Raw genomic sequence first — 26,146 nt, 5'->3', positions numbered from 1 at the left:
TCTGTTTTCCCAGTAAACCAGCTTACTTTTCACTGCTTCCATTGCATTTTTCAACTGATAATTAATATCTTTCATCCTTAAAAATACATTTCTGTTTCTAAATTTTTTCACATATGTATGACCTTGCTGTTGAAGGTATGTCTTCAACGTAAATATAAATTAGAATGTCTTCAACATAAATATAAATTAGAATTGGTTTTATGTGCTGCCTTGTTTTTTACATGAGTTTATTTCAAAGGGAGATATTTTTCAAATTCCTAAAATTGGTCCTCTTCTTCTCAAACTGCTGAGACTTTTTCTGAGTATAGTGACTTAAAAATGGAACCACATAGGCTTTTGAGTACTGGGGTGTGGGAAAAGTTCTGCAGCAGATTATGCAAGATCTTTGTTGAAAATATTAAGAGCTCAGGCTAAGGAAAATGGGAACATTCAAATGTAGTGAAATTTTATTTTAGGCAGACTAGAGACCCAGCAGTCTTTCCAAGGCAAAGAGGAAGTTGAAGCTAAAGGAAGATGGCCAGATGTAGATGCGGAATCATTGTTTAGAACTAGCTTCCTTTGCCTCCCCGCCATCCCCCAGGCTTTTCTTCTTGTGCCCTAGGATCTCAGGATGGTGGGTCCTTCCCTCACTCTGACTTCAGCAGCTTCACATCATGCAGGAACACTAAGTTTCTGGAATCCTTGCCTATTTTTCAGCAGTGAAGAAACATTTTCTCTATAGCTACCCAGTACACACTGCCTCTGCATGTATTCTTATCTCTGTAATGTTCAAATGGAAGCCACTACTATGTGTATGTACATAAAATATGCATATGTGTGTATATCTAAATATAATCTTTTATTAAGGGGTTATTATATCCCAGTAGCCTAGTATACTTTCCTCATCTACCTAATAGTATCTACCTAATTTAGTAGTTTTGAGAATTACATTTATTATATGTATTATCAATGATGGGGATATTGAGATAGAGAAAGCTCACAGCCACTATAATGTGAAAGGGTAGGAACCTAAATTTGAACTCAAGAAGCATGATCTCAGTGTTCATATTCTTAATTACTATACCGTAGGATTTCTCATGATTTTACTATGATATACAGTTTTAAATTTAAAACACATCCAAGCGTATACAATTCACCACCCAAACCCTCTGACATCTTCAAGAAAACAGTTCCCTAAGGCAGCCTATGCCCTCTACACATTTCATCTTCATGGGCTTTTGGAAACCGGAGTTTGGAAATACTCCTCACAAAGAGGTAAAGAGGTAGCATCAGCATTTCACAGATGGGGATAAGAGGTTAAGTATCTTGCTTATTGCTTAAGGAGGTAGAATGGAAGCCAAGAACACTTGGCTCCAACTGCCGTGTGGAAACCAAGAGACCACACGTCTGTCTCCCTCTCAGTCATCCTTTGGTTTGGTTGAGAGTGTGGTTTTGCTATTAGTGTCACAGGGGAAAATGACATACTCTGAACACATCACTTGATTCCTGGAGCAGAATGATTACAGGCTGCCATTACCAAAAGACATATTTCTAAAGGCCTTTTCTAAATTTAAAAGTAACAAGGAGAAAGAGTCTTAAGATATTTAGTGCTTGAAAGAACTTGGATTCATTTCATTTTGAGGTACTGTTCTTTTAGTTGTGTGAGGGCTTGATGGTGAAATTAAGAGAAATGGTGAGGGAGTGGAGCATTTGTTTATTCTCTTGCCTTGTTGATTGGGAGATAATATTATGTGGTCTGAGTCCACAGGCAAATTCCTTACCTCTCTCTGCCTCTGTTTCTTTATCTATAAAGTGAATGCAATGGTGATCCCCACTTCACGGAACTGTTGGAAGGCTTAACCATGCAGGCACATAATAAGTGGTCAATTAACATTAGTTGTTGTTACTGTTGTGGTTGTTGTTAGGGGGTTTTATAAACAGCTAAGGAATGGCCCCAAATCCTCCTGGACAAATCCTACTTCAAATCATTACAGAAGGCCCAACAGTAATTCAAAGAATGAGTCCCCAGCTCTCCTTGGCCTACATCCTTCTCTGAATTTTAACATTTGGCCAGTCTATCCCTATATAGAGGGATGCAGGTAGAAAATGCTGCCTCAATATGAGGCCAGATAAAAATTATCGTTTCCTCTGTGTAATGGTTATAGGGAGACTTCTTCCAGATAAGGACACGCAGGCAATGTCTCTATAGAAGGTTTGTCTAAGGTGTTTCCATGTTGGTTATAACAATGGTAAAAAGAAACCACCTTGGAGCAATTTAGCAGGTCTGGGAAGAGATTGATTTGTGAGAGTGGTATAGTCTACTACTTCTCAATCTCATCCTCTGGAGTACCCCTGTTAGTAGAAGGAAGTAAAAGTGTACCCCCTGGGGCCCCACGGTATAGTTTGAAGTGGCTGGTTGAAAGCAACAACTTTCTTTTTTTTTCTTTTTTATATATATACATTTATATATTTTATTGCATTTTTGGTTCTGGGGTACATGTGAAGAACATGCAGTCTTGTTGCATAGGTACATTCATGGCAATGTGGTTTGCTGCCTTTATCCCCATCATCTATATCTGCCATTTCTCCCCATGTTATCCCTCCCCAACTCCCTACCCCCCACTGTCTCTCCCCTAGTCCCCCCCAGCACACCTCAGTGTGTGATGCTCCCCTCCCTGTATCCATGTGTTCTCATTGTTCATCACCCACCTATAAGTGAGAACATGTGGTGTTTGATTTTCTGTTCTTGTGTCAGTTTGCTCAGAATGATGGTTTCCAGGTTCATCCATGTCCCTACAAACGACACAAACTCATCAGTTTTTATGGCTGCATTGTATTCCATGGTGTATATGTGCAACATTTTCCCTGTCCAGTCTGTCATCGATGGGAATTTGGGTTGGTTCCAAGTCTTTACTATTCTAAACAGTGCTGCAATGAACATTCCTGTGCATGTGATCTTATAATAGAACAATTTATAATCCTTTGGATATATACCCAATAATGGGATTGCTGGGTCAAATGGAATTTCTATTTCTAGGTCCTTGAGGAATCGCCACACTGACTTCCACAATGGGTGAACTAATTTACACTTCCACCAGCAGTGCACAAAGTGTTCTATTTCTCCAAATCCTCTCCAGCATCTGTTGTCTCCAGATTTTTTAATGATCGCCATTCTAACTGGCCTGAGATGGTATTTCAGTGTAGTTTTGATTTGCATTTCTCTAATGACCAGTAATGATGAGCATTTTTTCATGTTTGTTGGCCTCATATATGTCTTCTTTTGAAAAGTGTCTGTTCATATCCTTTGCCCATTTCTGAATGGTTTGTTTGTTTTTTTCTTGTAAATCTGTTTTATTTCTTTGTAGATTCTGGATGTAAGTCCTTTGTCAGATTGGTAGATGGCAAAAATTTCTTCCCATTCTGTTGGTTGCAGGTTCACTCTAATGATTTCTTTTGCTGTGCAGAAGCTCTGGAGTTGAATTAGGTCCCATTTGTCTGTTTTGGCTTTTGTTGCCAATGCTTTTGGTGTTTTAGTCATGAAGTCCTTGTGTATGCCTATGTCCTGAATGGTTTAACCTAGGTTTTCTTCTAGGGTTTTTATGCTGTTAGGTCTTAGGTTTAAGTCTTTAATCCATCTGGAGTTAATTTTAGTGTAAGGTGTCAGGAAGGGGTCCAGTTTCTGCTTTCTGCACATGGCTAGCCTGTTTGCCCAACGCCATTTATTAAACAAGGAATCCTTTCCCCATTGCTTGTTTTTGTCAGGTTTGTCAAATATCAGATTGTTGTAGATATGTGGCATTGCCTGTGAGACCTCTGCTCTGTTCCATTGGTCTGTATCTCTGTTTTGGTACCAGTACCATGCTGTTTTGATTACTGTAGCCTTGTTGTGTAGTTTGAAATCAGGTAGCATGGTGTCTCCAGCTTTGTTCTTTTTGTTTAGAATTGCCTTGGCTATACAGGCTCTCTTTTGGTTCCATATGAAGTTTAAGGTGGTTTTTTCCAGTTCTGTGAAGAAGATCATTGGTAGCTTGATGGGATAGCATTGAATATATAAATTACTTTGAGCAGTATTGCCTTTTCGACAATATTGATTCTTCCTAGCCATGACCATGGAATATTTCTCCATCTGTTGTGTCCTCTCTTATTTCATTGAGCAGTGATTTGTAGTTCTCCTTGAAGAGATCCTTTACATGCTTTGTTAGTTGTATTCCTAGTTATTTTATTCTCTTTGTAGCAATTGTGAATGGCAGTTCGTTCTTAATTTGGATCTCTTTAAGTCTGTTATTGGTGTATAGGAATGCTTGTGATTTTTGCACATTGATTTTGTGTCCTGAGACTTTGCCGAAGTTGCTTATCAGTTTCAGGAGATTTTGGGCTGAGATGATGGGGTCCCTAAATATGCAATCATGTTGTCTGCAAATAGAGACAATTTGATTTCCTCCTTTCCTAATTGAATACCCTTTATTTCTTTTTCTTGTCTGATTGCTCTGGCTAGAACTTCCAATACTATATTGAATAGGAATGGTGAGAGAGGGCATCCTTGTCTAGTGCCAGATTTTAAAGGGAGTTCTTCCAGTTTTTGCCCATTCAGTATGATATTGGCAGTGGGTTTGTCGTAAATAGCTTTTATAATTTTGAGATACATTCTGTCGATACTTAGTTTATTGAGAGTTTTTAGCATAAACGCTGTTGAATTTTGTCAAAAGCCTTCTCTGCATCTATTGAGATAATTATGTGGTTTTTCTCTTTGGTTCTGTTTATATGGTGAATTACGTTTATAGACTTGCATATGTTGAACCAGCCATGCATCCCCGGAATGAAGCCTACTGGTGGATAAGCTTTTTGATGTGCTGTTGCAATCAGTTTGTCAGTATTTTATTGAAATTTTTTGCCTCTATGTTCATCATGGATATTGGCCTGAAGTTTTCTGTTATTGTTGAGTCTCTGCTGGATTTTGGTATTGGGATGATGTTGGTCTCATAAAATGATTTGGAAGGATTCCCTCTTTTTGGATTGTTTGGAATAGTTTCAGAAGGAATGGTACCAGCTCCTCTTTGTATGACTGGTAGAATTTGGCTGTGAACCCATCTGGACCTGGGCTTTTTTTGGTTGGTAGACTATTAATTGCTGCCTCAACTTTAGCCCTTTTTATTGGTCTATCCTGGGTTTCTATTTCTTCCTTGTTTAGGCTTGGGAGGATGCAAGTGTCCAGGAATTTATCCATTTCTTCCAGGTTTACTGGTTTATGTGCATCAAGTTGTTTGTAGTAATCTCTGATGGTGGTTTGTATTTCTGTGGAATCTGAGGTGATATCCCTTTTATCTTTTTTTATTGCATCTATTTGATTATTCTCTCTTTTCTTTTTTATCAGTCTGGCCAGTGGTCTGTCTATTTTGTTGATCTTCTCAAAAAACCAGCTCGTGGTTTTATTGATTTTTTTTTTGAAGGTTTTTTTGTGTCTGTATCTCCTTCAGTTCTGCTCTGATCTTAGTTATTTCTTGTCTTCTGCTTGGTTTTGAGTTTTTTTATCTTGCTCCTATAGCTCTTTCAATTTTGAGAATAGGGTATCGATTTTAGAGCTTTCCTTCCTTCTCATGTGGGCATTATTGCTGTAAATTTTCCTCTAGACACTGCTATAAATGTGTCCCAGAGATTCTGGTTTGTTATGTCTTCATTCTCATTGGTTTCAAAGAACATCTTTATTTCTGCCTTCATTTCATTGTTTATCCAGTCAACAGCCAGTTGTTCAGTTGCCATGAAGTTGCGTGGTTCTGAGTTAGTTTCTGAGTTCTGAGTTCTAATTTGATTGCACTGTAGTCTGAGAGACTGTTTGTTATTATTTCCATTCTTTTGCATTTGCTGAGGAGTGATTTACTTCCAATTATGTGGTCAGTTTTTGAGTAGGTGTGATGTGGTGCTGAGAAGAATGTATATTCTGTGGATTTGGGGTGGAGAATTCTGTAAATGTCTGTTAGGTTTGCTTGGTCCAGGTCTGAGTTAAAGTTCTGGGTATCCTTGTTAATTTCCTGTCTCGTTGATCTGTCTAATACTGACAATGGAGTGTTAAAGTCTCCCACTATTATTGTGTGGGAATTTAGGTCTCTTTGTAGGTCATTAAGAACTTGCTTTATGTATCTGGGTGCTCCTGTATTGGATGTGTATGTATTTAGGATCGTTAGCTCTTCTTGTTGCATTGGTCCTTTTACCATTATGCAATGCCCTTCTTTGTCTCTTTATATCTTTGTGGGTTTAAAGTCTATTTTATCAGAGTCAAGAATTGTAACTCCTGCTTTTTTTTTGCTCTCCCTTTGCTTGGTAAATCTTCCTCCATCACTTTATTTTGAGCCTATGTGTATCCTTGCAGGTGAGATGGGTTTCCTGAATACAGCACACCGATGGGTCTTGACTTTCTATCCAATTTGCCAGTCCGTGTATTTTGATTGGGGCATTTAGCCCATGTACATTTAAGGTTAGTTTTGTTATGTGTGAATTTGATCCTGCTATTTTGATGCTAGCTGGTGGTTTTGCCCATTAGTTGGTGCGGTTTCTTCATTGTGTCGATGCTCTTTACCATTTGGTACATTTCTGGAGTGGCAGGTAGTGGTTGTTTCTTTCTATGTTTAGTGCTTCTTTCAAGAATTCTTGTAAAGCAGGCCTGGTGGTGATGTAATCTCTGAGCAATTGCTTGTTCGCAAAGGATTTTATTTCGCCTTCGCTCATGAAACTTAATTTGGCTGGATATGTAATTCTAGGTTGAAAGTTCTTTTCTTTAAGGATGTTGAACTTTGGCCCCCACTCTCTTCTGGCTTGTAGGATTTCTACGGAGAGATCTGCTGTGAGTCTGATGGGCTTCCTTTTTTGGGCAACCCGACATTTCTCTCTGGCTGCCTTTAGCATTTTTTTCTTAATTTCAACCCTGATGAATCTGATGACTATGTGCCTTGGATGTTCTTCTTGAGGAATATCTTTGTGGTGTCCTCTGCATTTCCTGGACTTGAATGGTGGCCTGCCTTGCTAGATTGGGGAAGTTCTCCTGGATAATATCCTGAAGAGTGTTTTCCAGCTTTGATTCATTCTCTCCATCACATTCAGGTACACCTATCAAATGTAGATTAGGTCTTTTCACATAATCCCATATTTCACTGTGGCTTTGTTCATTTCTTTTTACTCTTTTTCTCTAATCTTGCCCTCTCATTTCATTTCACTGAGTTGATCTTCAATCTCTGATATCCTTTCTTCTGCTTGGTCGATTCAGCTATTGAAACTTGTATTTGCTTAGTGAAGCTCTCGTGTTGTGTTTTTCAGCTCCATCAATTCATTTATATTCCTCCCTAAGTTGTTTATTCTTGTTAGCATTTCATCAAACCTTTTTTCAAGGTTCTTAGTTTCTTTGCATTCGGTTAGAACATGTTCTTTTAGCTCAGAGAAGTTTGTTATTACCCACCCTTTGAAGCTTGTTTTTATCAATTCATCAGACTCATTCTCCATCCAGCCTTGTTCCTTTGCTGGTGAGGAGTTGTGATCCCTTGAAGGAGGAGAGGTGTTCTGGTTTTGGGTGTTTTCATCCTTTTTGCACTGGTTTCTTCCCATCGTTGTGGATTTATCTACCTGTGATATTTGTAGTTGGTGACTTTCAGATGAGGTCTCTGAGTAGACATCCTGTTTGTTGATGATGAATTTATTTTTTTTTTGTTTTTTAGTTTTCCTTCTAACAGTCAGGCCCCTCTGCTGTAGGACTGCTGGAGGTCCACTCCAGACCCTGCTTGCATGGGGATCACCTGCAGTGGCTGCAGAACAGTAAGGGTTGCTGCCAATTTCTTTTCTGCTATCTTTGTCCCAGAAGTATACCCACCAGATGTCAGCCTGCGGTGAGGTGACTCTTTGGCTATACAGGGGTCGGGGAGCTGCTTGAGGAGACAGTCTGTACCTTATAGGAGCTCAAGTGCTGAGCTGTGAGCTCCATTGTTCCATTCAGAGCTGCTGGGCAGGTACGTTTAAGTCTGCTGCAGCAGAACTCATAGCTGCCTTTTTTTTCCTAGGTGCTCTGTCCCGGGAAGGTTGGGCATTATTTATAAGTTACTGTCATGCTGCTGCCTTTTTTCAGAGATGCTCTGCCCAGCGAGGAGGTAGCCTAGTCACAGTCTGCCAGCAGGGGCATCGCTGAGCTGCCGTGGGCTCTGCCCAGCTGCTGTTTGAACTTGTTTGTAGTTTTGTTTATAGGGGTATAGTTAGAACTGCCTTGGTAATGGTGGTCTGCCTCTGTAATGGCAGACTGCCCCAGTAATGGTGGGCTGCCTCAGTAATGGCGAACTGCTTTGGTAATGGCAGCCTGCCTCAATAATGGCGGACTTCCTCAATAATGGCGGACTGCCTCGGTAGTGGTGGACTGCCTCAGTAATGGCAGATGCTCTTTCTCGCACTGAGCTGGACCATCCCGGGTCCAGCTGTGCTTGCTGTGAAACTCTCAATCCAGAGCGTTTCAGATTGCTGGTCTTTGTGGGGGTGGGACCCACCAAGCCAGATCACCTGGCTCCCTGTTTCAATCCCCTTTTTTTCAGTTGAATGGGCGACTCTGTGTCCCAGGCGTTCCAGTCGCCTGTTGAAATGGCACCCAGATTTGTGTGAGTTTTTGTGCAGAGATCCGCTGTGCTGGCTGAGACAGCAGCACTGGCGACTCGTAGCACTTTTCCGCCCGGGAATCTCCTGGTCTCTGGGCAGTAAATATTTGTTTGGAAATGTGTTGATTACTCACCCTCTGTGTTTTCACTGGGAACTGCAATCTGGAGCTGTTCCTATTTGGCCATCTTGGATCTCCTCCTTATTCAGCAACAACTTTCTTTAAAGTTATTTCATCTTAAAAATATGCATGCATTTGTATTCTATTCCATAATATAATTCCATTATATATGACATTACATAAAATGCTGTCAAATTCTTTCTCAAATTTTGGAGTACAATTTATGGTCCAGAAAAAAAAAAATGTGTGTCTCCTGTGTCTTCGTATGTAGTACACTGTTATATACCGAGTTTGGGCACCACAGATGTAATAAAGAAAACACAGACTTTGGACCAGGACCCAGTCTGGTTTCCAACAAGGGCTTCACCACCATGTGCATGTACTTCTGTGAATCTGTTTTCTCATATGTGAAATGAAGATAGTAATGCCTACCATATAGAGTTGCTATGAGACTTTCATGAATTAGTGTATGGAAAGCACCTAACAGAGACCCTAGCACATCATAGATACCATCCTTCACCTGCTACTCCTCATATGGCAAATACAGATTAAGAATAAAAACTGACAAAGCAGTGCCCAGAAACATTTCTGTTTTCTGGATAGAGACAGCAAGGTAAACTTTAGAAGTAGTCAACAGAACCAAAGAACAGTAGCGTTCTCATATCCAAAGCTCGCTAGCCAAAACGAACAAATGTTCTATGGCCCAGTAAAAACAATCCCAGTACTGGTCAACATCCACAATTCTACATCTGAAGCCACGTGGCTGTCATCTGACTCAACTCCTTTGCCACCATGTGTTGAGCCTTGTATTTAATGCTGATATTGATAGCTTCTGAATGCCTCCTCATGAACTCCAGGTTCAGTCTTTGCTACTCACCTTCAATTTTTAAGTGATTAAATATTTGAGGTATAACAAAAGTATAGAAAAAAGCGTTAATGAACACTCTTTACCACCACCACACTGTGAAAGAAAAGGTTACAGGCAGCTTCTCCTATGTATACTTCCCATTTCTCTTTCTTCACCAGAGATAATCATTATCATGATTTAGGGGTTTATCATTTTAATGGATATTGCATACTTTCATATTTCATTTTAATGGATATTGCATACTTTCATACTTTAATATGAACATATGTATGCATATATATGTTCATATTAAACTTTATTTTTTTATTTTTATTTTATTTTTTTATTTTTTTGAGACAGAGTCTCGCTGTGTCACCAGGCACCAGGCTGGAGTGCAGTGGCGCAATCTCGGCTCACTGCAACCTCCACCTCCCGGGTTCAAGCAATTCTCCTACCTCAGCCTCCCTGGTAGCTGGGACTACAGACACATGCCACCACACCCAGCTAATTTTTTTGTATTTTTAGCAGAGATGGGGTTTCACCATGTTGGCCAGGATGGTCTCGATCTCTTGACCTCGTGATCCGCCTGCCTCAGCTTCCCAAAGTGCTGGGATCACAAGCTTGAGCCACTGTGCCTGGCCTCTATTTTATTCATTTTATTTACTTATTTTTGAGACAGAGCTTCACTTTGTCACCCAGGCTAGAGTGCAGCATGCTATCTTGGCTCACTACAATCTCCACCTCCTGGGTTGAATTCTCATGCCTCAGCCTCATGAGTAGCTGGTACTACAGGCAAAAAACACCATGCCCAGCTAATATTTGGGGGGCGTTATTATTATTATTTTAGTAGAGATGGAGTTTCTCCATGTTAGCCAGGCTGGCCTCGAATTTTTGCCCTCAAGTGATATGCCCGACTTAGCCTCCCAAAGTGCTGGGATTACAGGTGTGAGCCACCACAGCTGGCCTAAACTTTATTTTTTAAATGGTCATATTGTATGTATTTTTCTTGAACTTAATGCTTTTGAGATGTTTTTCACATAGATACATATAGCTGTGCTTGGTTCATTTTAGCTACTGCATACTTTTCTATTTTATCATATTTTATTGTAATAACATACCACCATGTACTTACCTGCTCTCTTATTCATAGACAATTAGTTTGTTTCTAACTTTTTGCTATTATAAACAGAGCTGAAATCAACATTCTTATACTTGCCTCCTGTTGAGGGTAGGGTGGGCAGAAGCAAGAATTTCTTCATGCACTTTGCTTTATTACACTTCACAGGTACCATGTTTTTTATAAATGGAAGGTTCGCAGCAACCATGATTTGAGCAACTCTGTTGGCACCATTTTTCCAAAAGCATATGCTCTATGTCACATTTTGGTCATTCAATATTTCAAGCTTCGCTATTATTATATCTGTTATGGTGATCTGTGATCAGTCATCTTTAATGTTACTATCTATTGTCATTATTTTGGGGTACCACAAACCGCACACATATAAGACAGCAAACTTAATTGACAAATGTGTGTATTCTCACTGCTCCATCAACCAGCTGTTCCCCTATCTGTTCCCCTCTCCCTCTCTTGGGCTTCCCTATTCCCTGAGACACAACAATATTGAAATTAGGCCCGTTAACAACACTACAATGGCCTCCAAGTACTCTAGTGAAACGAACAGTTGCAAGTCCCTCAGTTTAAATTCAAAGCTAGAAATGATTAAGCTTAGTGAGGAATGCAGTTAAAAAGCCAAGACAGGTCAAGAACGAGATCTCTTATGCCTGTTAGCTAAGTTGTGAATGCAAAGGAAATGTTTTTAAAGGCAACAAAAAGTGCTACTCCAGTGAACACACAAATGATTAAAAAGCAAAACAGCCTTATTGCTGATTTTTGTGGTTTGGGTAAAAGATCAAAACAGCCACAACATTCCCTAAGCCAAAGCCTAATGCAGAGTAAGGCCAAACTCTTTATTTCTAGAAGGCTAAGAGAGGTGAGGAAGCTGCAGAAAAAAGTTTGGAGCGAGCAGATGTGGGCTCATGGTTTAAGGAATGATGTCCTCTCCATAACATAAAAGGTGAAGAAGGAAGTGCTGCTTGAGAAGCTGCAGTAAGTTACCCAGAAGATTTAGCTAAAATCATCGGTGAAGGTGGCCACACTAAACAACAGATTTTCAATGGAGATGAAACAGCCTTCTATTGGAAGAAGATGCCATTGAGGACTTTCGTAGATAGAAAGAAGTCAAAGCCTGGCTTCAAATCTTCAAAGGACAGGCTAACCCCCTTGTAAGGAGCTAATGTAGCTGGGTGACCCTAAGTTGAAGCTAATGCTCATATACCATTCTGAAAATCCTAGGGCCCTTAGGAATGATGCTACATCTACTCTGTCTGTCCTCTATAAAATAAACAACAAAGCCTGGATGATTGTACATCAGTTTACAGCATGGTTTACTGAATATTTTAAGCCCAATCTTAAAACCTACTTCTTGAAAAAAATCATTCTTTTCAAAATATTACTAATTAACAATGCATCTGGTCACCTGAGAGATCTGATAGAGATGTACAAGGAGATTAATGTAGTTTTCGTGCCTACTAATATATCCATTCTGTAGCCCATGGATCAAGACGTAATTTAGACTTTCAAGTCTTATTATTTAAGAAATGCATATCTATAGATGCCATACATAGTGATTCCTCTAATGGATCTGGACAAAGTAAATTGAAAACCTTTGGGAAGGGATTCACCATTGTAAATGCCAATCAGAACATTTGTGTTTCATGGCAGGGGGTGGGGGGGGCAAATATATCAACATTAGCAGTTTAGAAGAAGTTTATTCTAACTCTTACAGCTGACTTTGAGGGGTTCAAGGCTTTAGTGGAGGAAGTAACCACATATGTGGTGGAAACAGCAAGAGAACCAGAATTTGAAGTACAGCCTGAAGATGTGGCGTAATTGCTACAATCTCATGATGAAACTTGAACTCATGAGGACTTGATTCTTATTCATGAGCAAAGAAAGTGGTTTCTTGAGATGAAACCTACTGCTGGTGAAGATGCTATTAACATTGTTGAAATTACAAGGGACTTAGAATATTCCATAAACTTAGTTGGTAGAACAGTGACAAGGTTTGAGTGGATTCACTCCAATTTTGAAAGAAGTTCTATGGTGAGTAAAATGCTATCAAAAAGCATCACATGCTACAGAGAAATCTTGTGTGAAAGGAAGAGTCAATTGAGGGGTTAAACTTCATTGCTATCTTACTTTTAAAAATTGCCACAGCCACCCCACCTTCAGCAACCACCCCTCTGATCAGTCAGTAGCCATCAGTATCAAGGCAGGACCCTCCACCAGCAAAAAGATTATGACTCGCTGAAGGCTCAGATGATTGTTAGCATTTTTTAGCAATAAAGTATTTTTCATTGAAGTATGTACTTTTTAAAGACATAATACTATTACATGCTTAATATACTACAATATAGTATAGCATAACTTTTATATGCACTGGGAAGGTAAAAAGATTGTGAGACTCACTTTATTTCAATATTCACTTTATTTTGGTGGTCTGGGGCAGAACCCACAATATATCCAAGGTATGCCTATAGATAACCAGGAGTTAAATTGCTAGGTCTTAAGATATGTGACAGTATAACAGGGTTTATTTCAAAAGCCAAATGGTGCCATAGAAAACCACGTGGTGAAAGCACTGCACAAATTTGCGACCAACAAAAATTGAGCTATGTAAACAAGAGTTTGGACAAATTTACCTTGTCCAAGAGTGATTAAACTATCACGTTTGTCTTTTATGGCAGCTTATGCTGCAACCTTTAAAAATTCCTTGATGGGCTCCTCTTTGTCAGCTTCACTTTCGGCTCTGCACTGGACCCTGTGTCTTATCGTGGCCTATTCCTGTCTGCCAAGTGTGGCCTCTGCAGTTCCCAGCAGATATCCAGGTTCAATTTTGCTCACTCTTTGGTTCCCAGTTCAAATCAGATGCAGTATTCTAAGCTGGAAGAAATCTGGTAGATCTTAGCACTCCACACGTTTGTTTTACTTTGAGAAAGCTAAGGTTCAGGGAGGTTAGCTGACATACCTAGCACATGGTAGAACAAGATGTCCCTCCCAAGTCTGTCTTCCTCCTAACCTCATGCTGCTTTGATGGAGTTTGGCACTGAAGTCATAGAAGAATGAGGTGACCTTGTAAAACAGTGTTGATGTGAGGATGGGTGATCTTACTCAGTTCTGGAGTTAGAATTCCAATCTTCAGAGTTTTAGATAAGATGGAACAACCTATATAGAAATGTGAGAAAGAATAGATGGTGAGGTAGAGGGAGAGAGTATGGTATAATGTAAATCATACCATAAAACACAAATCTACTCTCAAATCTTGTAGAGAAGAAAGCATTGCATAAGTGAAGGAGGTCAGCTGTGTCTTATGCCGAAAGAGGTTGAAGAGGATGAAGCCAGAGAGGTGACCTTTGGATTGGTAACATAGAGGACCTTGCCAGAAGCATTTTCAGCAGAGGTAGAGTGGTAGAGACAAAAATCAGAGCAGAGTGGGTTAAAAAATGAGGACTTCCAATTTTAAAATAATATTTTTAAATAAAAATAGTAAGTTAAAATATTGTCCCCTTTCTCTCAAAAAACCAAGCCCAAACCAAGAAAACTTGAAACAAAAGCACAAAGACCATCTTTGAGGAAACTGAGAAATATTTGAACCATTAAAACACAACATATAAGAATATAAAGGAAGGAAGGGTGGCAAATGATATGACATGGTAGAGAAAAGTCAAATATAATCCTGTGGAAGGAAATAAAGAGAACAAGACATGTAGCCTTGTAGAATCCTGGAAAGCTGAAAACCTGGATATTGCAAAAGGCAAAGACGGGTTAGAGAGGGAAAACTGGAATATTGATTGTTTAAAAATGTATCTGAGCTCTTCAACCTTTAAAATCATCCATCCCTCCCACTAGAGTTCGAAAATCGCCTCTTCTTTACCTCCACCAGAGGGGAGAAACATATTTTCTGACAAAATTGCATAAGAATGGTCTCATAGTCAGGGACACCAGGCACAGGGAAATTATAGACATCCGCAAAACAAATGTTGCCACTTCCAGCCTTCCTCCTTGTCCAATTTCAAGCTTAAAATCTAAGAAAATAGTGTGAAAACTACTTCTCTGTAGAAATAAATACCTTAAAGGGAAAAAAATATGCACATACACTGATATTTGAAGGTCTTCATAAAAACCTGCTTTAAAAAAAAAAAAAAAAAAAAGCTGGTCAATCATTAATTGGCATCCCATCATGCAGAATTTCCAATAAGGCTTTTTGGTCTCATTCGTTTGATATGGACAGACAGCCAAAGATCACTAAACATTTGAAGAAGGACCCACCAGAGAAGACAGGGAAGTGAGGAGACAAGTTTCAAGAAGCTGTGTCTTATAGGGAGATGCAAATAAATAGGTCAGTAGCTAGAGGGAGATGTGGGGTCAAAGAGGACTTAAAAAAATTTTTTTTAAGGTAAGAGATACTAGAGTACATTTGTATGCTGGTAATCAGCATCTAGTATTTTTCTTTTTGACAAATGTGTAGTCACAAACATTTACACATTCTGACAAATGTGTAGTCACAAACATTTAGAAAAGAGTTGTAAAGTATGTCTGCTTCTGCTTATGATACTGAGAGATGTGAAAAGCCTTCATTTCCAATGGTCAACCAGAAAAGCCCAGACAAAATAAAATTCATGTTTCCATGAGGCAAGCAGAGACAAAAGAAGCATCGATTAACTGAATAGAGAGAAACAAGCCCTTTATAAAATAGCTAAGCAGAGAAGCTTCTGCAGAAGCTTCTATACTTAAAGGTGGATGCCTGGTCTAGGTTTGGGTAATTGGAGCAGTGGGTCTGCCGTAGACAAAGACTCTGCAGGAATAAGGAAAAATCAGCTGAGTCTTACATAACCAGGTGTGCCAGAAGGAGGCATTAGAATCTGAAATGAAAAAGAAATCTCTCAGCCTAAGTTCTCCCTGCTCACCCACACTTCTGCATTTTCCAAGAAAGCAGCAGTGGAGGAATTGCCTGCAAAGTAAAGAGAAATTACATAATTAGGTAGATTCTCATTGTGCTTGGATTCTGGAGTCCTACCACAGTGAAATACAAAGGTCAAGCAAAAATATCTGAAGCTGCACCTAGCCACTTCGAACTCAAATGCTGAGAAGATCACAAAGGCAGGGCAGGGCAAAAGGCCAGAAGTTGGCCTAATAACAGGGAACATGATCCTAACAAAAGGCGCAGGCCAGCCTAAGCTCAGCCCGACTCAAGGAGGAATCTAATGATCAGCCCCTCACCCTAGCTCACAAAAAGGCTTACACTCTGCAGTGAGTAAACAACAGAAACCAATATTATACCAAAGACTCCACTGTTTTTTTTTTGTACTCAGTAGCGACTGAAATGTAAACTATTATGAAAAATTGGAAGAAGCAGGGGAATGTTACAATTTAAAAAAATTTTAAAAAGATACAGTTAATAGAAACAAACCACAGATGACTCAGTTATTTGAATTAACAGACAGGGACTTTTAAGCAACTATTATAAATAGGATAAATAATTTACAGGAAAAGGTGAATATAATGGGGGAAGATACGGGTCATCAGAAATTTTTAAGAGAAAACTGAAAGAACGAAGTAAAAACTGTGGAACTGAAAGATGCATTATTTGAAATGAAAAAATTATTAGATGGACTTAAAAGCAGATTGAACACCACAGAAAATGTATTAATACATTTAAAAACAACTGAGTAGAAATTATCCAAACTGAAAGACAGAAAGAGAAAAGTTTGAGGGGTAGAGGGAGAGAATGAACCAGTCCTGTGACTTATGGGATAAAATCAAGTGATCCATACTACTTGATAACATGTGTTAGTGTAATTGAAATACCAAACCTGACCCACACACAGACCCAGAAGCTCAAAGAACCTCAGCAGGACCGATAAAAAGAAAGCATCGCCTAAATACATCATAGTCAAATTTCCAAAAAATCTTAAAAGCAGCCAGAGGGAATGGAGGAAATATATGTTAAAGAGAAACAACATGGAAAGTAATAACTTTCTTTTCATTAGGAAAGAAAAAATGAAATCTAGAAAACAATGGTCCAGTATCTTTAAAGAGAGAAAAGAAAAAAATCAACTTAGAATTCTATATCCAGTTAAAATATTGAAGGCAGAATTAAGAAATTTTCTGAAGGGGGAAGATGCCTGAGAGAATCATCATCAGCAAATCTGCACTATGAAAAAAAAATGCTAAAGGAATTATTTAGGGTGAAGAAAAATGATACCAGGTATAAACTAGATCCACAAAAACAAATTAAAAATAAAGAAGAAGAGTGCCAGAAATGATAAATATTTAGGTAAATATAAAAGGTTATTTTTTATCTTTTCAATAATTTCGTAAAAAGACAATTAAGAGAGAAATAATAATACTATTTTGGGATTTGTTACAAATAGAGAAATAAAATATATGACAATAATAGCACAAAGGACAAGAGGGAACTGTATGGAAGTATAATATTAAAAGTTTCTTCCACTGTATGAGAAGTAGCATAATATTAACTTATAGTAGCTTGTGATAAAATAAGGATGCCTATTATAATTCATAGAGCAACTGCTTTAAAAAAGACAAAAAAGATATATAGCTTTATGTTTTTAAAAATCTAATAGATAATACTAGATGAAATACCAAAAAGTATATGATCAATGCAAAGGAATATAGGAAAGGAGAAACGAAGAACATAAGTGACCATTAGAAAGCAAATAGCAAGACAGCAAGATGGTGGACTTAAACCCAACCATGGCAAGACTTACATTAAATATAAAATGAACTAAAGATTCCAGATAAAAGGCAAAGAATGTCACACTGCCTAAAGAAGCAAGATCTAGCATATCATTGATCTATTGCTCCATAAAATATACCCCAAATATTAGTAGCTTGAAACAATAATTTCTTATGCTAATTTCACCTGGACTTATTTATGCAGCTTATATATAGGATCAGCTGGGATTAGGCCCAACTGGGAAATATAATGCATCTGGAACAACTGAAGATCTCTTTCTCAATATGGTTCTTCCTTCTCAAAGAGCTGAAAACACCAGGTTTTCCCTCATGGTGGCTGCAACAGTCCAACAAACTCCCATATTCATGTGCTAATAGAGCCTTAGCTTTTGTTCTGTTTACTGATGTCCTGTGGGCTAAAGCAAGTTACATAGCCACATGCAGAGCCAGTATGGGAGAGGACCATACAGGGGGAGCGGTGATCTTTCAGGACATTAGTAAATAGTTCACCACATACATTATATATGGTCAAAGAGACACACTTTAAATGTAAATATGTTGATAGATTAAAAGTGAAAGAATGGAAGAAGATATACAGTGCAGGTACCAATCATAAAAAGTTGGAATGGATATTAGACAAAGCAGACTTCAAGATAAAAAGTATTTACCAGATATAAAAAGCTATTGAAGAAAATATGTGTGTCAAAGACAATCCATGGGTTAAAGAAAAAATCACAAGGGAAATTAGAAAATGTATCCAACAAAAAATGAAAACCCAGCATATCAACATTTGTGGGATGCAGCCAAGTAGTACCTAGGGGAAATGTATAGCTTTAAATGTTTTTCTTAGAAAAGAAGAAAAGCTTAAATGATTTAAAACCAATGAAAAGTAAAAAGAAATAACTTATTAAACTCAAAGTAAATAGGTAAAGGAAAATAATAACAAGTGAATCAGTAAAATTGAAAATAGACATACAATAGAAGACAAATAATAGAGAAAATCACAAAGCTCAAAGTTGAATATTTTAAAAGAATAAATTGATAAACCACTAGTAAGCGTGATTTTTCTAAAAGGAGAGAAAATACAACTTACAGATAATATCAGGAAAGGGGCTATTACTACAAATCCTACAAAATGTTAAAAGATAATAAAGGAATATTATAAACAATTTCATAGAAATATATTCAACAACTATAAAGGAAATAAATATCTAGGCATGTTACTATATATAAATTATATTTCACTAAAAAGTACACAAGAAGAGCTTTGGTTCAGCATGCATCTAGATATTGTATTAATCATGTGGGCCTATCCTTAGGTAAAAGTCCCAAAGAGACTATGTTTTATATACATTATAAAGAAATGACTATATTTGGTCATAGAAATTTGTGACTCCTAAGTAACGGCAAAATGTCTTTAATTAATCTGTGTTCTTCTGTTCACTATACTGTTTACTTGCAGTCAACAATTGGAGGCATAAGGCCATCTGGAAATGTTGCAAGAGTGCCATTAGTGGTAATAAATAGTGATAGGTGTTTACTGTATAAGTTGAGAACCAAAGCCAACAACTGCAAAGCATTTGAGAAGAGTCCAATTCCACAGAAGCTCTTTTACAAGAAGACTAGGAAGTTGACAATGCAGAGCTGATGCTGGATTATTTTTGGATGGTGATGGAGGTTATTTTTCTAGAACCAAAATAAGGTAACCATTGCAGAATCCTAAGGGAAATTTTGCAGTGGAAACCTCAGTAGAATATTTGGGATAAAGGCTTGTTGAAGTACTCCTTGCCATTCTATGTGCGTTCGTCTTTTAATGTTTTTATCAGCAATGTTATCAAACTGTCATAACACAACCAGAATCCCAGAAAGTATCATGAAGAGTAGAGAAATTCCCAGAACAACAGAAAGCCCAGAAGACACTGTGACTTATTCCCCCCACTTTCTACCCCTATAAACCAGCATAGTGCTATGCTCAACAAATAGCAGTGGCCATGAATGAATGATGGGTGTCTTCACCCATCATTCATTCGACAGTCACCTGCTTGATGCCAGTTATTAAGTGTAGTGGGAGTTGCAAAAGGAACACAAAACATGTGGCCTGAAACCCTTAGCTTCTAAATAGGAACACTGGCAGACATGTGAAATCGCCAAGGGAAACAGGCACGCTGTAATAGCAGCCTCTCTTCATAGGATTCCCAGCCTCTTTCATTTCCCAGGAAGATAACATTTCACTTGGTAATAACCAAGTCCTCAGAGAGGTTCTTATCATCCCTTAAAAGATCTTTCTTCCAATGTCCTTCAGTTTCCGAGAACATAAAGAATAGACCCTTATTAATAGTTCCGTTACCCCAGAACTAAAATACACCGACAATTCCTATGAAACCATCCGTTTTGTTTGCTTAGATGTGGGTCCTTCAAGAAGGGCAGAGAGTAGGGAGATGGGGCCATGTGTTATTTGATCTTTTGAGCAGTAAGGGCGGTATAATGGGGAGGTTGTGATCACCACTCGCGACTAGTGAGTTTATATCTTGCCAGATAAAAAGCTTCAAGGATAAGGACATTTTCCAAAACAGCTTTGCTTGTTCTGGTACCAAAAAAATAGAAAGCTTAAGAAAATACTTGTAAAGAAAAGGAAATAGGCTTAGAGAAAATAGTCCAGTTCCCAGACTTTATTTGGCAGGGAAAAAATACAGTGAAGCCAAGCAAACTTTTCCACACCCCCAAGATGCCTTTTTTTTTTTTTTTTTTGCCCGCTTTTTAAATCTCAAGTCTTAACACAATAGTCCACTTTTAGTGTTACCCAAATGTCCCAGACTTCTCTAGTCAATGACCAAAGATTTAGATCACATTTACTTTTAATGTCCAACCTTCTCCCACCTGACTGTCAGAAATTAGCCCTCTGCCACACAATGCCCCCAGCTCTTATGAGGGATTCTATGGTGCCACCTCTGTGTGCTCACATACAAACCCCAATTTTCCCATCCCAGCCTCCTCCTCATGTCCCCTTGCCACTACTTCTGCTTCTGGGACCCTCATAAAACTGCCAACCCACGAGGCAGAGCTCCCCCCTGCCAGGTGACTATGGTGCCTTGCACTGCCACCTACATGGTCTTGGTGGGGGGCACTGTTCTCATCTTTATCTTCCAAGATATATGCTCTTTCTCTTTACCAAACAACAGAGTTTGAAATTAAAGTATGCCTTTTGATAGGATTTTTTGGAATATTGGAGGTAATGTAAGAAATAGAACATAGAGAATCATGTTTAACCGCCACATGGGCCCAGACTTGTCAGTGACCAGGTCTGGCCAATGACCAGGTCAGGTCCTGCTTGACCTCCCTCCACATGGCCAAGGGAAGCTCATCCCTGCCCCAAAATTGGCTTCTTCCCAGAATAATTAACAATGGAGACATCCGTTCCCTCCACTCACCCCTTCAGTAGGCACAGAAGATATAGTGGGGACCAAAATAGTCATGGCCCAGTCCTCATGGAATTTACAGTCTAGAACTGAAGCAAACAAAACCTAACGAAGTCTAGAACTCAAAACAAACAAAACCTAAACAAACAATTGCATAATCAAATGTTATTCGTTATAAAATGTCCTAAGTGCCATAAAGCAAAAATTGTGGGGTACCAAGAAAAAGTCTAATAGAGGAAGACAATTCAGGTTAGGAAGTTCAGGTAAAACTACTCTGAGCAAGTGGCGTTTAACTTGGGACTGAAGGCTGGGTAAGAATTAGTCCCATGAAGAGCTGGTCAAATAGTGTTCCCAGGCAGCAGTGATTGCTGATATGAAGTGACTATTGGAGAAGGGGGGTTGGGAAGACCAAGGTAGCTAAAGGCAAGAGAGTGGGGGCAGAGTGATGTGAGATGAGGCTGGACAGGGGGGCAAGAGCCATCCACATAGGCAATGGAAGGTCATGACAAGGATTTGGGATATAATCCCAGGTATAATGGACTGCTGTTGAAGGGCTTTGAGCCGGAGAGTGAATGCCATGATTTGATCTGTACTTCAAGGATATTCTTGCAGCCTATGGAAAAAGAATGGAAAAGGGGGCAAGAGGCCAGTCAAAAGAGAGCAGGTGACCACCCCAGTGGCTAAGCAAGAGATGATGGTGGCTGGGACAATGGTGTTGGCTGAAGAGACAGAGAAGTCGTCCATTTCAAGACATGTTTGAAGTAGAACCAACAGAATGTGATGATGGTGAGGGGAGAGTCAAGGTAGTGGGTCAAGGAAGCCTTCTAATTTCTGACTTGGGCAGCTGGGCGTGTGGTCTGATAGATGGGCATTGAAAAGACAAAAGTCAGTTTCCAAAGTCTGAGTTACTTGGTATTAAATATTCCACCCATGAAGCATCAGCAGCCCAGGGACAGGCTCAGGCAAACTCCTTTTCAGTTTCTCTTTTAAAACCTCCAGCAGTCTGGGAATCCACCCTCACCCACAGTCTCCCCATCACATCGGTTTTAAAGAAAGATTACTATTTTATTTAGAATTCCCCCTCCAAGCAATGCCAGGATAAACATTAGAGAAAGAGAGAGCATTTATCATCCTAATTAAAAGCAGGGCCTCTGGGATTAAATCCCACCTCTGCCACTTACAGGAGCCTTGGGTAAGTTCTGTAACCGCTCTGTGACTCAGTTTCCTTGTCTGTGAAATGGAGGTAACAATAGTACTACCGCAAAGAGCTGTCATAATGCTTAAGTGGATCAACTGTATTTCCTGTATTTAGACAGAGCCTGGCATCGTAAGTTCCCAGAGCCATAAGTTCCCAGACAGCGTTAGTAATTACCATTGCCTTTCATTGATGCAAGCTTCCCACTTCTCTAGCGTTGGTCCATCCTAGGATGCTGCTTTGCAGAGAAGAAAACCTTTCGTGAGTCAAACAGATTTGACTTCAAGTCTCCACTCTGCTACTTAACCTCTCTGAGCCCAAGTTTTCTTACTTGTAATGTGAGGGCAGTAATACCCACTTTGAGTGATTATTATGAGAATGAACCAGAAATCTTTGGTCACTACTTTGTATATAGTGGATGCTCACTAAATGTTAGGTTTTTGCTATTCAAAAGGAGTCTCTCTTCCTAATTTAAATAGAGCATCTCCACCCTCTACCACTAAAAAGACTCCGGTGGGAGAAAGGCAAAATTTCAAACCCTTCATAGGGTTACAGTTTATGAATAAAGTATGTGAATCAGAAATTATACTTTGGTATCCTTTTTGGTACTATATGGAGCTATTTTAAAGACAGGAACATGAATGTAGGCTTTTTACATCCCAGAGAGAATGGTCCACAAAGATTGCATTTGGCCCCCGTATCATGTATATTTCCAACTGCCAGTTGGACTCCTTCCCAATGCCATATCCCACTTCCTCTTCCTGCCCGCACTGTCACCTTGAACAAACCGAGTAGGAAAACACAGGCACCGGCCCACAGAAAATACTCTTGGCTGTCCTGGAAAGTGGAAGATTCCTTGGGCTTTCAGTTTCCATTTCCTTTGGCACACCCGTGCGGGTGGCAGTTTGCTCTAGACGCCACCCTCTCCCACCTGCGTCCTTGTGGTAGCCTTTTCCTGGGTTCTTGGTTCTCACCTCTTTCTGGCTCCATGAGCCATTTGCATTGGTGCCTAAGTTGCTGTGTGTCCCATCAGGAGCAGCATTTAAAGACTCATTTCCAGTGTAGAAGGGAAATGCTATCTGTGTTAAGGGAAAGGAAAGTGTTTACAAGCAGATGGAGATTCCTGCAAAAGAGTCTTTCCCCTTAAATCCTTGAAATTTCACACATCCTATGCTATGGCTGACCCTGAATGGATAATATAAAGGCCTTCCCTTTGATAGGCTTTTGGGGAATTCGTGGAACTATATAGCAGTATCCACAGAGGTAAGACCAGTACGTATGACTACAGCAGCAAAGTAAAAAATGCTCGAATAAGACTGACAGAGTGTCTTTGGATTTCAGAGAACAAATCCGTCAAGGCCTAGAAGAACTCCAGAAAGTTCTGCCAGGAGGAGACACTTACATGCATGAAGGATTTGAAAGGGTAATTTTAAAACAGTTTTAAATCCAAATATAAAGTGTGATATTGAAAAATCAACATAGGGTGACTGATGAGGTAAGGCACATATATTAAAAGGGCTGAATAGCACCCAATAGCAAGAGAGTACATTTTCTTCCCATAAGCTTGTACACTGATAACTGTATCCAAAAGAACTAAAGAAATGGATTCCCTTCCTCCTTCTCTGACCCTGATGAATGGGTTGTTAGCTAATAGTTGGCTGGCATTCACAAATTCCTGCCACACACAAGTCGCTGCCATTCCAAAAATGTCCTTCACTGGATGTCAGCTTCAGTGATTGAGGCAGAATTTCAGGGACTCCAGCTTTAAGGGAAGCAAATGCTAGGCCATAAGGAATAAGACATCGATCCATGTTGACAGTTACAGTCATCTGTCACTTAGCAACAGGAATACATTCAATGAAGTGCCTTGTTAGGCAATTTTGTCATTGTGATAGCATCATAGTGTGTACTTACACAAACCTAGATAGTATAGCCTATTACACACCTAGCCATATGGTATAGCCCATTGCTCCTTGGCTACAAACTTATACAGCATGTTACTGTACTATGCATTGTAGGCAATTATAACACTAATGATGCTTGTTTCTAAACATAGAAATGGTAATCCATTGAACTACAGTGTTACCACAGCTACGATGTCAGTAGGTGATTGGAATTTTTCAGCTCCATTATAATCCTAGGGGACCACCATCATATGTATAGTTTGTCCTTGACCAAAACATTGCTATGCAGCACACGACTGTATACTACTTAAATGAGAGAGTAACTTTACATGGATATCAGCCACTGATACTTGAGCAAAGCCTGGGTGAATTACATAAGGAATCATGACTGAATTGACTGCATATTCAACAACAGAGCCCATTATCCACTATGGTTTTTGGAGTGGCAAACCGTGGTTTTAAGTCTAATGGCTCGTTCATGTGTTTTTCAGGCCAGTGAGCAGATTTATTATGAAAACAGTCAAGGTAAGACTATAGTATAAATTACGCCTATGAATTATTTAACTTGTTCCGTGTTTGTTGGTAAAAAACAGTAGCTTCAGTAATTTCATGTTTCAGAAGACATGTATGAGATTATCTGTAATCCTTAGACACACATTTCATCACAAACAAGGAATGCATAGAAAGGTGGCATGTATTGGGTCAAATTCCACTGTCCTGTTGATGCCAAGAAAAGTTATCTAAAAGTAATTAAGTCCCATTATGGCCACAGTCTAATTCCCATGAATAGTTTTGCATGTTGAATTCATTAAATTAGTAAACACTTGCATAGGTTAGTAAAGTCTTGGATTTTTATGTAAAACTTAATTTTCTTGTCCTCCTCTGAGCCCCAAGCCTCTTGATTGCTGTGACTGGACATAACATTAAGATCAAGATACCAGTTTGAATTAACTTTGTTTTATTTAAATGAAAAAATTATGTAAAATGTACTTCGTGTAGAAATTTTTATTATTATTTTAGCTATTATTACTATAGTTTCTCTCATGAGTAGCATTTCTGTATCTCAGTCAAATCTCTTAAAGAGGAGATTCAATATTACAGTACAGATTTTCCTTCCAGGCCTGGAGAGGTGTCCATTTCTTGTTTCATTATAAACTACAACAAACAGAACAGATTCAATATCAACACCAAATCTTGCTAATATAAATCAACCATGATATGAGAAGCCTCAAAATCTCTGAAACAATTCTAGTAGGTTTTGCCAATTGCTATAATTCTTCCAGTCGACTTGTAAATCATAATGACTATGACTTTCCACCAAACTGTCTTCAAGGGGTGGTATGTATGGTCTATTGCAGCAGGTGGCAAGGACTCCCGAACAGCCCAGGTGGGAGTTTGCTCACAGCTTGGGCAACAGTTATATGTATGCGAATAGAAAATAATCACACTTGATTCACTGGTGCTAATCCCAAGTGTTGGTTTAGTGACCATTTCACCAGGTTTGGCCATTTTTCGAGATGAGGCTGAGAAATGCAAAAGCAAAACCTATTCCCCATAAAGTCTGTCTCCGTGGAGGGTTCTTCTTCATGCTGGAGTTGCTTCCAATTCCAAAAGAAAAGTTGGTGATTCTCAGTGTTGACTTTGGGCGGTTGAACTCCTAAGAGGTCGAATCCTGGGACTGAGAGGTGTTTCCCTGGGTGAGGCAGGGTGGACTGAGACAGTCTGTATTGTGTTAAAACAGGATACAGGACAGCCAGCGTCATCATTGCCCTGACTGATGGAGAACTCCATGAAGATCTCTTTTTCTATTCGGAGAGGGAGGTAAGCGACAGCCTAGCTGTGTCTAAACATATACATGGAACAGGGCTTCTTTCTGTGGGCCACACTCTCTCTACTAAGGTGATAGGTGTTCTTTGCAAATCCCCTGAATGAAATAGAGTTGCATATGTAGAAATAATAATAATAATTCACGTTTTACAAGTGAATTTTCATGTCTTACACATGGTAAATGGTTTCCCCTTTCAAAATTTTTGCATATGATTCTGTTTTGAGGGATTAAAAATATCTACCCTGCCTTTATTGATGGTGTTATACTGTTCTAACAGTTTTTAAATACTGTATATCACTTATAAATAAACATTAATACAATTTTTCCATATATTTTCTACTAAAACAGGAGGAAGGGAATTACTTGAAATCTGTAAGAGCCAATCTTGTCAGAATGTATTTATCATTGAGATTTGCACTCT

The 26,146-nt window shown here is 39.0% G+C and overlaps 1 protein-coding gene across 2 annotated transcripts in view; it reads left to right on the top strand.

The window, feature by feature from the left end:
* The window catches only part of ANTXR1 (ANTXR cell adhesion molecule 1), a 268,927-nt gene that overhangs the window by 38,694 nt on the left and 204,087 nt on the right, over positions 1-26,146 (top strand). For both annotated transcript variants that reach the window (XM_032291881.1, XM_032291882.1), the window contains exons 4-6: positions 23,335-23,416; positions 24,389-24,422; positions 25,639-25,718. In XM_032291881.1, the coding sequence (XP_032147772.1) occupies positions 23,335-23,416; positions 24,389-24,422; positions 25,639-25,718 (196 nt within the window). The remainder of the gene's footprint in view (positions 1-23,334; positions 23,417-24,388; positions 24,423-25,638; positions 25,719-26,146) is intronic.

The sequence above is a fragment of the Sapajus apella genome, unplaced genomic scaffold, assembly GCF_009761245.1.
Source record: "Sapajus apella isolate SASKATOON/1434 unplaced genomic scaffold, GSC_monkey_1.0 scaffold26, whole genome shotgun sequence".
In the NCBI taxonomy this organism is placed as follows: domain Eukaryota; kingdom Metazoa; phylum Chordata; class Mammalia; order Primates; family Cebidae; genus Sapajus; species Sapajus apella.
This window is presented reverse-complemented; position numbering and strand designations above follow the sequence as displayed.